Source organism: Protopterus annectens, chromosome 7.part0, assembly GCF_019279795.1.
Source record: "Protopterus annectens isolate FY-2018-M chromosome 7.part0, PAN1.0, whole genome shotgun sequence".
In the NCBI taxonomy this organism is placed as follows: Eukaryota; Metazoa; Chordata; order Ceratodontiformes; family Protopteridae; genus Protopterus; species Protopterus annectens.
In genome coordinates, this window is record NC_056739.1 from 858005011 (window position 1) to 858021078 (window position 16068).

At 39.0% G+C, this 16068-nt stretch overlaps 1 protein-coding gene and 1 long non-coding RNA gene across 3 annotated transcripts in view; one reads left to right on the plus strand and one right to left on the minus strand.

Annotated features, from left to right (window-relative positions):
* The window catches only part of LOC122806742, a 1208783-nt gene that overhangs the window by 149008 nt on the left and 1043707 nt on the right, over window positions 1–16068 (plus strand). The window lies entirely within an intron of this gene.
* The window catches only part of ECM2 (extracellular matrix protein 2), a 374664-nt gene that overhangs the window by 63237 nt on the left and 295359 nt on the right, over window positions 1–16068 (minus strand). Inside the window, exon 7 of the mRNA XM_044077415.1 lies at window positions 9305–9462. Within this exon, the coding sequence (XP_043933350.1) occupies window positions 9305–9462 (158 nt within the window). The remainder of the gene's footprint in view (window positions 1–9304; window positions 9463–16068) is intronic.

Here is a 16068-nt window from a genome sequence, read left to right on the forward strand (position 1 = left end):
AAAATGAGCCTGAGTCAACTTCTCCAAAACAAAATTAAGATTCCAGGGAGGTGGAACAGACTTCCTGGGAGGTCTAGTATTAAGCATGCCTTTGAGAAATTGTTTAACTTCACATCTAGAAGCTAAAGGAGGAGATAAAGGCAGACAAGTAGAGATGGCTGATAAGTTGGCCTTAATAGAAGAATAGGCCAAACTAGCATTGAGCAACTCACACGAATAAGAGAAAACCAAAGGAACATCCACAGTAAGTGGGTTCAGGTTATGAGATGGACACTGAATCGAAAATCTCTTCCATTTGGATAAGTAGGATTGCCTAGTAGTAGTTTCCTGTCCTCCAGCAGGACATGCAGCACGTCCTCAGGAAAAAAATGTGTCTGTGAGGAATCAAAATCCTATCACCCACAATTTCAGTTGAAGCATGGACAGGTGGAAATGGATGAGAGATCCCTTGTCTTATTATTGTCTGATTAGATCCACTCTGTGAGGTAATTTGTGATGATTGCCCCTGGCTAGATGCAGAAGCAGAGGGAACCAGTGCTGTCACAGCCGAAAAAGGGAGTCACCAACAAGATTTTAGGAGCATCCTGTTGAATTTTGAACAGGACTTTCGGATTGAGAGGAAGGGGAGGGAATGCATAAAGACACATCCCCTTCCAAGAAAATGAGAGGGCATCCACTTTTCACTCTGGCACAAAACTGAGGAAGTCGTCTGTTCAGAGGGGGAGAAAAAAAGTTCCACTTGAGGAGTACCCCACTGGTGAATAATGTCCAAAAACACATCCCTGTGAAGTAGGACTGAGTTAAGGACCTGCTCAGTGTGTCTGCCGTAATGTTCTGACCGGAAGGGATACCAACTGCCTGAAGTGTCACTTGATACTTGACAGCAAGATCCCATACCAGAAATGCCAACCAGCAAAGAAGGTAGAATCTCGTTCCTCCCTGTTTGTTGATATACCACATCACTTTGGTATAGTCTGTGAAGACCTTGACAGGCCCTGGAGAGAAAAGAGGATGAAAGTCCTGAAGGGCCAGCAGAAGAGCTCTCATCTCTTTGACATTGATGTGCTCTCTCCACTGGCAAGGTGACCACACCCACGTCTGGAGCGTCCGTGAACAAATCCTGAGAGGGAAGAGGAGGATGAAAAGGGATCCCTGGGTTCAGAGACAATTGCCAAATTCACCAGTGAAGTTCCTATCTCAGATAAGGAAGAAGAGGAATTACAAAGTCTAGAGGATATGCATGTTGAAGCCACACTGACTTCAGAAACCACTGAAACTTTCTCATGTGAAGTTTGGCCAGAGGGATCATCACAATCTTGGATGTCATGAAACCCAGAGCTCTCAGAAATTCCCTAGTGGTAATGGAAGCCAGCAGAAGAAGAGTGTGAAAGAAAGAATTGAGAGTTAAGGCCTTTGGAGAGGGCAGGGCACAGACTGAATCAAGCAGCCCAGGAAAAACATGAGAAACAGAGAAAGCTTTTTGAAATTTATTGTGATCCGCATGCTTTGAAGAAGGGAAATGGCAAAATGAAGGTTTTACAAAAGAATCTCTGGAGGGGACACCTGAATCAACAGATCATCTAAGTACGGAAATATCTGGATCCCTTGAAGTCTGCAAAAAGCAATCACAGGAGCTAGGCATTTGGTGAACACCCCTGGGGCAGTAGAAATGCCAAAGGGCAAAGCAGAGAACTGAAAATGCCAGGAAGAAATAGAGAAATGTAAAAACATCCAGAAAACAGGATCAATTGGAATATGGAGATAAGCATCCTTGAGATCCAGAGACACCATATAAGCCTGAGGGAGCAGGACAGGAAATAGAATTTGAATAGACAACATCCAAAATGAAGGCACTTTTAAAAAAGTGTTTAGATGAGAGAGATCTAAAATAGGCCTCCAAGTGCCCCTTTTATTGGCACTAGAAACAGTCTGGAGTGGACCTTTCCCCCCTTTGGGACACAGGCACCTCTTGAGTAGTACCCTGAGTCAAGAGAGTTTGAAGAACCTCTGGGAAAAATGGAAGCTGTTTCTGAGGAGGTTAAGGAATGCTCATAAAAGAAGGGCAGGATTTCCACACCATGAAGTACCCCTGATGAATGATCGACAAAATCTAAGAATCTTGAATGATCTGAAGCCAAGCAGGAAGAAAAAAAGAAAGGCAAAGAGAAAGGGAAATGTGGCTGGGTGGAGACATATAGTCATGCAGCACCTCATTTTTCTGGAAAGGAAGGCTTCAGAAACCTTAGCAGGAGAAGCCCATCTTGCCACTCTTCTTGCCTTTAGTAGAAGGGCAGGAATGTCTACAAACAAAGGCAGGCTTAGCAGGATAGTTTCTCTGAAATTTAGGCACAAGAGAAACAAAAACATGTTTAAGCTGCTGTAAAGCCTTAGCCTTATCCTGAAGGGACTTAAACAGCAGCTTCCCCAAACAAAATTTAGAATCGAGGAGAACTTCCATCAACTTAGCTTTAATATCATCAGGTGGAGGCTGGAGTCTAAGCCAAGAATATCTCATCATAAATGAACCATAAAGATGCCTTACTCATCTCATCACTGCCTCGCTCTCAGGAAACTTAACTGGTTAGAATTTCCCCATAACCTCCTCCTCCCTCAGCTCCAAATAATTAATTCTATTCTTTACCAGCCAACTTTCTGCCCTAGCATCACCTCTATAATCTCCCACTACACCCCTCCAAGAACATTCCAGAGCTCTGAACATCTCCTGTCCAGTTACAAACTCATGATTAACTTAGGAAAAAAAATGTTATTGCTATCCGCCTGCTGTAAACTGGAATACATTACCGCTAGACATTCGTCTCCTTAGATCCAAATCCCTATTCAGAAAGGCAGTAAAAAAAAAATCACTTAAGCAAAACGAAATTATGTCAGTGCTATCTCCCACCTGATTGACTCGCCTCTCTTGGATATTCTCTACCCCCCCCCTTTTTTTTTTACCCTAATTATCTTTTCCTTCTTCTTTGCCTCTATACTCTTTTTAAAATTATTTTCGCTACTTTACCTTTTATCTTTGCACACTACGCCTGTCTTTGCTGTTTTTGGTATATGACTCATTATCAGTTAAATATTAAGCTTAGAAATTCTTTCTTACTTATTTGTAACTACACTCTTAACAATCTTGTATTCCTTACAGTTATAACCATTTGTATTTCTGAACTCTGCATTGTACCTACATGTACTATAATGTTGATTCTAATTGCCATGCATGCTTAATCTGCTTTACTTATTCTATGTACTTTTTTCTTGTTTTATTAACTTAATACTATTCAACATATTGTATGTAATTACTGTGGAGCTTTTCTTCCCGGGTCTCCACTGAAAGAGGTCTCTGTCCCAGCTGGGCTAACCTGGTCAACAAATGTCAAATAAATAAATAAATAAATAACCAAAAACAGCAGCCCTAGAAGAGGCATCTGCCACATCATAACTACATTTAATATAATGACTAATGACTTGAGAGGAAGTCCGTAGCAAGGAAAAAACAGAAGTTCTACCCTCTGACTCAGGAAAATCAGAAATAAGTTGACAGGTCTGAGAAAGAAGAGCCAACACATACCTAGACATATGGGTTTGATAATTAATAGCCCTACAACCTACTAGCAGAAGTGTAAACCTTCTTACCCATCTGTTCCATAGTTCTGCTATCTTTGTCAGAAGGAAATAACTTGGGTGAAGGAAGCAATTAAGACTACTTATCAGAGGCTGCAGAGACAACAGAAGTGTCAGCAGCAGGACATTTATACAAAAAAACAATCCTCAGGTGTCCTATAAAACCTGTCGGCCTTCTTGGGAGTAGGGGGTAAAGAATCAGGAGCATGAGAGGCACTGGAAAAAAAAATTCAGCAAAGCAGCCAAAACAGGAGGAATAGATGGAGGTTTAGGAGACTCCAACTGTAGCAACTCGTATTACCTCCTATGGGTATCAGTGACCTGAACACAATCCCACTTTAAAAAAAATCCATCATCCTAAAGAGTGCATCCTCAAAGGAAATTTCCTCAAAAAGAGCATCAGGACTAATAGTCCAGAGGAGAAGGAATTTGAGTAGAGTAAGTCAGGGATTCATCATCAGAATCCAGCTCAGTCTCAGAAGAATCCTGTTCTATAGGCCTTTTATGGGGAGTAGAGGACCAAGGAGGAGCAGGAACTGAAACCCCTTGAGGAGGTGTTAAAGACATTAAAACAGAAAATAGCAACTGAGTGAAAGCCTGTCATTCGCTTTGAGGATCCTTAGGAGCAGACGAAACATGTTTAAGTTTTTTTTCTTTTTTAATGGAACGTCCCCTCCAAAAAACTGAGAAGACTCAGACACATGACGGTAGTCGAGAACCATAGTAGAAACTTCTTCCCCAACTAATATCTGAGGAACTCCCCTAGGGCCCTCAGAAAAAATCAACCGTCGTTCCCCGTGAACATCCGAGATGGACGCCTGCAAATCCTCATTGGACGTGCTGCCAGTCGGAACCTCACCAGCCTCCAAGATGGTCATGGTAGAGGAATTCAACAACACAGCTGGGCGAGTCTCTGGATTTGCAACAACCTTGGGAGAAACACCTGGCAAAGGCTGGACAACAGAAGATTCCTGTCATACTTTCTTCACATTCTTCTTCCCTAATGGCTGACCCTCGGGGTGGGAGATTCCATCCATTGTATATTTAGCAAGAAACTTAAGATGCTGGTTCTCAAGATACAAAGAAATGGAAGAAAGTCTACTGCAAAAGGTTTTTGGAATGAACGCCTGGCAAATAGAACAAGACATATGGTCATGAGATGCTCCTAAACAAAAAAGACACTTATTGTGGCTGTCTTTATTGATAATCTGTCTCCCACACTGGCATTTACATTTCATGGATGACATTAACCCCAAGGAGCACAAAAAAAGCAAGAGAAAACAAAAAACCTCAACAGGGCACTTATCTGCACTGCGAACAGGTGTAGGTAATCACTAGAGAACGAAAATGCATTCAGCTGGCAAAAGAGATGCAGGTAAACAGATCGACGGTGAAACGATGCATTCAGTCTGGCGGCAAAGAAGTTCTGTTTATGGTAAGCCAGAATGTCACCTTTGTGTCCTACCACAGGGAGCATTTGAGTGACATTCAGGCATACCTTTAAATGCAGCAGGAAGTCTTTGGGTACACTGGCCGGACACTGGGCGTCCATGGCAGGGAATTCTGAATGTTTAAACAGAGAAGTAAATTGGAGATGTTTACTTTAATTTTATGTTTCAGTTTAATACATTGTTACCAATGAGCTTAAACTGAATAATATTTTGGAGATGTTTACTTTAAATTTGATGCTAACCAGTTTTTATCATGTCTTTAATTGCATTTAATTGAATGATTATCTAATATATATATATATATGGGAGTGCGTTTTCATTAAAAGTTTGTACTCGAAGGCTGTTGTGGCCGAGGCGTTAAGACTGATATATTAAAAAAATTTCATTGGTGTGTAATCCTTGTTGTTTCTCAATTCTGAGTGTTAAGAATACTGCAGCAGTGAGTCTAAGGACATCAAATTGCATTTCCCCAAACAGTTCTGGAATGAGGTTTAACCTACTTACAAGAAGAAAATTTTCTAATAATACCGTCTAAAAAAACATTGTGTGGTTCAGTAAAACTTTCTCTAGAAGATTTCCATAAAGAATTTAGAAATCTTCCCTCAAACTCCATACCTCCCACAGATCAAGCATTGCCCACTCCACCTCCATTCATCCACCACTTTCACTTCAGATTCATACATCCCAAAGAAGTCTCTGTTCTGCTTCAAAATATTTCCACTGACACCCCTCCTGCATCTGACAACATAAACCTGTAGTTCATATATATCACTTCAGACAGCATCTACATATTCCACTCAGCCACATATATAATCTATGTCTCACACAAAACATCATGCCACAGATTTGGAAAACTGCTTTAATTAAACCCGTCTCAGAGCAAACCAGCCCAAAAGAATACCTTTCAGTTCCTTCCCATACCCATCCTCCTAATTCTGGGCAAACTTCTTGAAACGGTAGTCTACACCCAACTTTCCTTCTATATCCAGCAGTACCACCTGCTCTCCTCTAAACAACATGGATTCTGGCCTGGACGAAGGACAATGACAGCACTTTGGTGCCTAGCTAATGACATCCTTCTAAATTCTGATAATGTACTCCTTACAGGTGCCTTATTTATAGATCTGACAAAAGCATTTGACCTCATAAACCACTATCTTCTCCAAAACAAACTAATTGAAATTTGTATCAGTCCAGACTCTGCTCCCTGGTTTAAAATCTTCCTCACTGATAGACACTTCAGACTTAAAATAGGATCCTCCCAATCAAAATATGCACCTATTGCCACATGTGTGCCACAAAGATCCATCCCTGCCCCCTTCCTCTTCTCCATATTCATTAACAAACATCCTTGTGACTTCACCCATCTCCTGCTTATGCTGATGACATGGTCATTTACCAGTCAGGTCCCTCTCACACCAACATTCAATGCCAACCCCATTCAGACTTACATAAGCTCCACTGATGGCTTGTAACCATAAACTACTTCTCACCCCCCACCAAGACAAAAAACATGGTATTTGGAACTCCACAGAAAATTCACCAAGCACCTAACTCGTCAACTGTCTTTGACCTACACAACCATTCCATAGAGACAGCCTCCACCTTCAAATAAGTAGGACTGTGACTTGATCAGCCACTAAACGTCCATTTCCACGCAGACATAGTGAGAGCCAAAATAAACTCCTGCCTCTTCTGGGCCAAAAAGATCTCCCCCTTTCTATCCCAACCAGCCGGAGCAGCTATTGGCAAAGGAGTTATTCTTTCTCAACTTGAATATTGGCTCTCAATTTATGCTTTTACTTCCAAGAAAAACATTGCCACTCTCCAGACTATCTCTAACAGCATCTGTCAATTCACTACAAACTCACCTCTCTGTGAAGATCACTGCATCACCCTAGAAGATGCCAAATGGCTACCCATAAAACAAAGATCTGGCCTGCTTTTAGGATCTCAGCTCTACAAACTACTCCAGCTCCTCACATTTACTCCCCTTGCAGCTATACGTCATGAAAAAAGAACTCCTCGTGTAACCTGAGACACTACTCACAAGCCACACTAACTCTCATTATCCCTAGAACCAAACTCTACAGGAGTCCACATGCTTTCTCATCTCAGCTTTGGCATGCTTTCCCCATCAATGTTAAGGAAATCTACATTTATTCCAAATTCAGAATGCAAATCAAAAAGCTCTTCTTCATTCAAGTAAATGCTCCTGCTTCAACACAGGACATATAAGCTAACCTATCTTCCTTCCATGTCTGTTCTCCAGTCTCAAGACTGGATGAAGATTGACTCACTTTAGAAAGTTTCCATGTTTGTTCTCCAGTCTCAAGACTGGATGAAGATTGACTCACTTTAGAAAGTTATATGTATTGTAAACTCTTCTTGATTGCACACTGTGCTGTACTTGTTCACTGGAATGCATGTATACATGTTTTCTATGTAATTAGTCTGAACTATTCAGTTATTTCTTATATTTCTATGTTTTTTTGTTTGTGAAATGTTTTCTGTTTCACCTGGGCTGGCCTGAAATTGGTCAGTATCGATCAGTGCACCACCCTGGTATTTATTTATTTTTCTATTCATTTATGTTTGTGCCACTGTTTTCCCCCAGTGCCTGTCGATATTGGCCCCCATCACTGGTATAAGGAGAGATCGGGAGGGGCTATCATTCAGCCAGCCATCTAGATATTTCAAGGAACTATGGGCTATCCATAGAGGGTGTTTCCCTCACTTCAGCAAATGACATTTCCTCCAGGCAGCCTTGCTCCTCCCCACATGGCACAAGCAGAGATTTTATTGTTCTCCACCAGTCTAAACGCACTACCCGTTGTTCTCTTCAGTTTGTGTGCAAACCTTTTCTTACCCTTGGAAGAGGTGAGCAAGCCATATTCCCCTTTACTCCTCTCTCACTCCTTCTGTGCTGGGTCTGCTAATTGTACCCTAGTCACCTGGATCACTGTAGAACTTCATCCCTCTGTGCCAGAAAGCCATGCTACAATTTAAATATCTGACACTTAAATTAAAAAAAAAAAACAAAACAAAAAAAAAAAACCAACATAAAACCCAATGATCTTTAATTAGTTTTCCTTTATAGCATATGGAATGGAAATGTACTGGATGATTATATTGCATTGTGATCTAGATGTAGTTAGATTAAATGTGCTATTAAAAAATATGTGTTGCTTTCATAGTTGATTTTAATAAAAAATAAAAATAAAACAAGAATAACCTGTGATAAAAAAATAGATATTAAAAAAGCTCCATTGACTACTGCAAATGCAGGTCAGCATCAAGTATTATCAGATTTTTTTTCTTTTCCTTAGTGTTTTGTCACACTTTAATATATATCACAGCAGTTATTATATAAGTTATTTGATGCATTTTCCACCATTCTTACCTACCAACACTGTGTGGGTGGTTTCTTAATAAAAACATTTATCACCCTTTTTTTGAAAGATATGGCCACATAATTCTACTGTATTCCTTGGTGAAGTCACTGTAGGGATAACATGGGATGTCTTTACAGAAAATGATATCCCTGTGTTGACGTCATGTAGCATAAAGTTCACTGAACTTTTGGTGATGTCATATAAGGTAAACTATAAAAACTTTATGACGCTCCAAAATTAAAATGTTGCCATATATAATTGGAATAACTGGGGGGATGTAGAATGGTCAAATTCTGTGCTTCATAAGGTAAGACTTAAGGTGTAATGGAACACTAATTTCTCTGCTGCAGTTTTGGATGTTCCAGTTTTTTGCCAGCATGCCATGGTGACCCTTATACCTGTTTCCTTTACTAAACGTGCCTTTATTGTCCTGGTCATTCTGCTGATCAGTACATCTTCAGGCAGTTACAAAAGCCTTGACTTCTGCTGATCAGGATGGTCAGACTCCAGAAAAAGATTCTCTGAAACCACCAGAATAACACCTTTTCACCATTTGTCTTCAACTAATGATTTGCTACTCTTATTTTGCACTAGTTACAAGAACTAGGGAATCTTCAGAAAACTGCAACCTTTCATGATTTTGTCTTCTGGGATATCTCTGATATGTTTTTTTTTTCTTTGTTTAATTAGGGTTTGTCCAGGTGCTATTGTACTAGTACACTTGTGTTCTGTTAGACAGTTGCACTGCCCTGATTAAAATCTATCCTAATTCTGAGACCCTCACCATCTCAGCTTGTGTTTGATAATGGAAGGAGTGCATGTATTTCTTACCTGAATGGAAGGAGGCAATCCCTGTGGAATAGTCCGGAACCTATTTTTGCCAAGTCTCAGATAGGAGAGTTCTTTCAGTGGTTTAAAAGCCAAAGTGCTGGTGGAACCTTCATCAAGTTTATTACCTTCCAGCTCTAACGTCACCAAATTGCTTAGATCTGATAGCCAAAAAATAAAGAAACAGAATGAAATAGCTGTAGATCATTAACAATGCAATAGTTCATCTGAACCTGTGATAACTAGTACCTGTGGGAAATGAACAATACTGATGAAACCTATGTGCATAGTAAGTCCTCTGGTATATCATTTTCAGATTGGGTAAACATAGCTATGTCACTGCTGCTGGTACATAACTTAGGCTTCTGTTTGAGTCACTGGGAGAAATTTGATCAGGTTCTAACTTCATGATTAAATTTCTTCAGTGTGAGTATTCTTTGAATTTCCAAGAAGCCTTTGGATTTTCTCTCTTTCTCCACTCTGGTATGTCTGTGGAGTTTCTGTGTGTGTGTGTGTGTGTGTGTGTGTGTGTGTGTGTGTGTGTGTGTATATATATATATATATATATCACGGACGCATCTAAAATCTAAATTCAATGCAACATGAGATCACGGCACTCGGGTGTCTTAATCTAAAACTTAGAACATCGAAAAAAATAAATCTGTGTTTTTGCAGAGGGTGAAAACACCCTGCACTCCTTACACCACCCTGCTAACTATTAGCACCATGATCACACAACAATGGGGAAACAACAAACTCCCATAACTCACTGTGTGAGATCTTGCAAAGAACACTCAAATTTCAACATACCTATATGTAAATGAGTCTAACATAACATTTATTTACACTAATATCACAAAGCTAAATTTACATTGTCAAAAATGCAGTGCTGTATGAAATAAGCATCAGTGTAATACAAACTAAAATTACACCAAATGCATGTAGACCAAAGGAGTAAACTCTAAAATTAGAACAAATGCATGGAACACTGTGTGTGTGTGTGTGTGTGTGTGTGTGTGTGTGTGTGTGTGTGTGTGTGAGACAGGTGTTTGGGTGAAGCCTTTTGCAGAAACAAAGAGAAAATAGTCTTCAATGTGCAGTTATGTCAAAACATTTATGAGAAAAACAAAGCACATTGGCTCACATCTTTAAGAAAACAGAAAATCCATCCATCCATAGTCCCTTTTTCCAATTATTCCACATGGGGTTAGGGTGTCATTTCAACAGTGACAATCCTCTAGAGGCAACGATCACACTGCCGGGTGGCTAGGCCTGCCCCAGTTGTTCTTCCATACTACACACATGCTTACACCGATGGCCAGCTTGGTGTGTCCAGTCTACCTAGTGCTTGTCTTTGGATTGTGGGAAGAAATCTGAGCACTCAGAGAAAAACCCATGCAAATACAGGAAGGACATGCATACTCTGCACAGAAGGCACATCAGCTGTGAATCTAACTAGAGAACGCTATCTGCTGAGCCACTGTGCCACCCAAAACAGAAAGTCATGCAGTAGCAAAACATGAAGTTAAATGCTGTACTCCTTATGCACGAGCACTAAAGTAGATGGAAAATTGTAGGTAACTCTGGAAAAGGTAACTACTGAGGTCCAAATGTAAGTTGTCAAGAAAAATGATGTTTCAGTAAACAAAGCAGAGCACCACTTCACACTTCATGCTGGAACTACTTTATGCATTGGCAGTTTGTTCTTTGTGCAGTTATAGACTGGAACCTTTATCTTAGGTTACTAACACAGTGCATTTGGTCTGCTTCAGTGTGTACATTAAAATAACAGCATGGTTCCTGTATTAAATTTCAGCATGGGTCCTAGGTTTGCTTGCCAAGCCTATGACCTACTAGCATTCATAAGCTTGACTGTTGTGACCTCATGTTGGTATTTCCTACTTCCCCAGATATCAAAATTATTTTTTGAAGTATGTTAATGACAGCCTTCTAACTGTAAGGAGAGGCTTATTCCATAGTCCTGGAACATGCTTTATAATGTGTTTTTTCTGATATTTTATTTTTAGTATTAGTTTAAGAAATACTGTGTTACCCCCCCAAGTGATGTGTTCCAGGCATAGACACTCAAATTGTGCAGGATCAGACAGTGCTTTGTATGCCATGCTGAGGACACCTAAAAGTAGCCTGTAAGAGCAAGAATATAACAGTTGTTGAAGCAAATCTGTATAGTTCAAGTGTTCATATCATTTCCAGTCCAATGATTTTCCTACTTAGGGATTTTTGTACCCTTTTAAGTTTTTTCATTTGGCTTGTTCAGAGGCTGAAAAATGCAGCATTGTTTTCAGTAATGTGTGTGATCGGCAAGGTATAACGTAGTACAGTGGTCACCCTAGAATGATTAGATAGGGCCTTCTGAACTAGATCGGCTATAGAATGTGTTTTCCTAACTTTAGTAGATAAACTACTGGTAGAACCTTAACTTGTCTACTAATGTTCCAGGATTGTAATAGTGGTATCTTTGTATGATTTGATCATTTATTTTGTAATTATAATTTATGCCAAGTCTCACAATGCCACATTTACTGACATTAAAGGTGAGATCATTATAATTGCAACAGGTGTGTTTTTTTCCCTTGGCAGTCTTGGCGAACTACAGCATCTTTTACAGAAAAAAATATTTTACTCAGTTTTCAGTCATCAGCATATTTATTTATCCACGGCCAGTTTTCCACTGTTTTGTTTGAGACCAGTGAAGCCCTTTGGAATAGGTTTGATAACCCTTTTTGTGACAGAGAGGTAACCCCCCTATCCTGACTTGTTGCATTTGGTTGCGTAACTATTATGGCTGTTGAATTGCATATAGATTGACATGGAATGGTTTTGTCATTTAATTTATGTAGAATAGTAGGATCAAAATCCTTAACAAGGTCAAGGTGAACAGTATGCTTTATCTATTTATCTAGTGTTTCTGTTATGTCTTAAAGAATGCCGTAAAATTAAGAAGCCAAGTCAGATTTCTCCTAATCAACCCATGCTGTTCCTTAGTTAAAAAAAAGTAGGCCCACTATGTTATTTTGGGTAAACACTGTTATGGCTGCCTCCACAGTTTTACATAGAATGTTGGTCAAACTGATAGGCCTAAATTTGTTTGGAACTGATGTCTCCCCCAATATATGAATATTTGGGGATTATCTTCATGTCACCATTTGGGCGGCCACAGTGGTGCAGCGGTTAGCCTCACAGCAAGAGGTTCTCCTGTTCAATCCTCGGCTGGGGTGTCTTCTGTGTGGAGTCTGCATGCCCTCCCTGTGGTTGCGTTGGTTTCCTTCGGGTGCTCCGGTTTCCTCCCACACCCCAAAGACATGCTGTAGGTGGATTGGACACTCTAAATTGGCCCTAGGCATGAGTGTGTGCCTTCTGTGGAAGGTTGGGTGCCAGGCTGGCAACTCGACACCGTAAAACTCTACTGCCAGTCATGAGCGGACATGTGATCCACTGTGGCAACCCCTAACTGGGAAAAGCCGAAAAAAGAATCATCTTCATGTCACCATTTGGCATATCATGGTTGATAGGAGGTTAGTTAGGTTTTCTTTGACCCTGGGTATAAAACAAAAAAGTACCAAATGTGCTGTCAGTCCCATAGAACTTTTTTGTAAATTTGAAATGTTACTTGTGGCAGCAGCTTCTACATTTGTATTTATGTAAGAGATGGTGCTTTCACTTCTTTATAGCACTTTAATCTATTTTATTGCTTAATCTGAAATTTGCACAAATTAGTGCTGCAGTCACATTTATTGTGTATTATGCTGAGTTGTAACTATTTATTGATAATGTTAAATTTATACTTTTTGTTTCCTTTTTTCTGATGACAATTCAAAAAAATGTGTTATTTCAACCTCTGAAATCAAGATGGCTTTATAGGTAGGTCTAGAAGATTTGATAAGAAAATATAATTTCGATACTTTATTCTATCTAAACACATTTGTATGATTGTAGTGTTTTTAAAACTAAATAGTGTTTCTATTTTCTATTGGTTTCCCAAAATTTCTGGGGAATCTACTTGTTTGTTATTGTCTTACCACTGTGTTTTGGAGTTAATAATGCCAAACGTCTCAGTGAGCAGACATATTTGATGCTTTGAAGATGTTATCCTGTTCCCTGACCATTTTCATAAGTATTTTATTTATTGCATCATAATTACCACTGGTATTTAAGATATTGACATTCTTAATCGGGTTTCACTCTTCTGTTTCAAATTTTTGACTCGCATAGCTAATTAATACTTCAGCTTATTCAGTTCCCATTGAGTAATGTATCCAGTCAGTCTGAGCAGTCAAATCCCTTCATAAGGACTGCATTCAGTTTTAATTTTTACATCTTGGAGTTAAGTCAGAACAATTCTTTTACTCATTTGGGGATATAGTGCTCAGTAGATTCCTGTCATGCTGTATTCAATATGTCTATACTGTTGAAGGACACATTAAAAAAAGAACTTCCTGAAGTACATGGCATGTGCCCCTAAACTACCTCACTGTGTAAACTACATGAAATTTACAAGTATGACAGTGTCCATGTTAGTGTGTATTAAAAGAAGTATGATGTATATCACACAGTCTACCTCGGCGTGCACTTGAGAAGAAGCTTAGCATATACTGCATAATCTATGTTAGTGTGTACATTAGTCAGGACAGTAATGGAAAGTACTGGTCACTTAATTAAAATAGTTTTCTTTCTAATTATTCCCATAGGATATGTCTCCCAAAACAACTTCTGTGAATTCTTTTTTCTGATTCTCAAGGTAGCTTTACACCCCAGAAGTACAGTGAAATGTAATTTTGAATTGCTAAATAGTTTTCCTGTTTTCTTCTTTTTGAGAAGGCATGTTCAGTTCTTGGTTAGGGTTCCTTTTGTGTTGAGTCTGCATTCCATCACTGTATACAAGTGAGCTTTTGCTAGCTGCTCTGTTTTTCCCCACGTTCCAAAAACATGCTTATAGGTGAATTAGAAAAAATCAAAATTTCGTGTGTGTGTGTGTGTGTGTGTGTATTTACAACTCTTCTTTACATACGTACTGACTGCCATGAAAGTTACTTGATATCCCACAGCCCTGAAATGAATAAAACAAGTATCAGAAAATGAATAAATAAAACTCCATTATAAACTGCTTAGGAGATGATGGTTTAAGTTGTCATTTAAAAAAATTCACGTGGTATTTTATTGGCTTTCCTTCTAAGCCAGTCTTGATTTTAATTTCTAAGGCAACATCTGATTACGTGTCATTAAAACCCTTAACACTAACCAGATAGAGGCAACATGTGCTCATGGCTTTTGCTGAGATTTCGTATGCTTACTTCACTGTTCCTGTCTACCATTTTCTTTACTGACTCTGACTGATTGTCTAGTGCCCTAAAAAATGTCTTTTACAGGAAGAAACTTAAAGTTGAGTTCATACTAACTGGAAGAAATCTGACGTAGGTGTGACAAAGAGAAATACTGCCAGCCCAGCTATCTGGAATTTTGTAAATAATTATATGTCGTCATTTGTGAATATCAATATGATCTATACAAGATGCTTGTGTTACAAATGTATTAGAACTGTATGTCGTGTGTATATCAACCTGGTCTGTACAGACGTGTGTTAAAAAAAAAAGGTATTTTGTAAAATACTGAGATTAAAGATGTATCCACAGAGTGCCGTACTGGAATAGAACAGAAATGTACATGCACTATTGTATCTGTTCATATGTATATATTTTAACAGTGGAAACTGGAAAACAGGAGGTTAACTTCAGTCCAGCAAAACTTCAGAAAAATAACTGAAATTAAACTACTTTATGGATAGGTCATAAAAATATGTTATCTTTCAGTTTCAATGTAGCAAGGAGACACATTGTCTAAAACTAGTGAACTTTCTGCATTTTCTTTAGTGTGAAGTAATTACTAGTTTTGAAATGTGAAGGAATGGGATTATGACTTCCAGCATCTTTTCAAAGATCTGAGATTTATGTATTTTCACAGCTAGATGCTAAATACTGCTAGATTCCAGCAGTGGGGGTTTCACCTGGGATAGAGTCAGATGACAAGAAATTATGTCATTCTGCAAGCTAGCCCAGCAGTAATATTTGAGATATTAATTTGATAACTCTGATAGACACAGCATTCTTTATTCTTTCTTTGACTTGACAACAATAACTAGAAAAGATCTATTCACCACATCTGCCTTGCTCTGTAAGTAAGTTTCTAGGGAATAGTAACTCTCTTAGATATAGTCAGAAATATAGTAAAGCTTAGTTTAGATATTTTTTTCATTTATTTGAGACTATGTTGCAATGTTGTTTTAAATATTTCCTGTGATTTTGAACTCTAATGTCACTGTAAATTTATATTTAGTATTATCTTATTCTTTTATTATTTAATAATAAATATATTTAAACATGTCATTGTGGCTGATCTGTCTAGAGATATTTAAGTTCTGAAAGTACTTGCATATTTATTTGGTGACACTGTGGGTCACTGCTGATAGCCTTGCACTTGGTGAAACTACCATTTGTATTAATAGTATTATTACACAGTAAGATTGGACACCCTTTGGGCCTTAAAGTAGCTGTCAAGGAGCTGGCTGGTGGTAGTGATAACTACCTTATAGTCTGGGCAAAAGGGGGCATAGCTAGTAAACCTGTGCCAGCTTTCCCAGGTAGGTGTGTGTGTGTGTGTGTGTGTGTGTGTGTGTGTGTGTGTGTGTGTGTGTGTGTGTAAATCAAACCTCAAAGAGTGTGTGTGTCAGCTACTTGGGCAGGGACATGAAG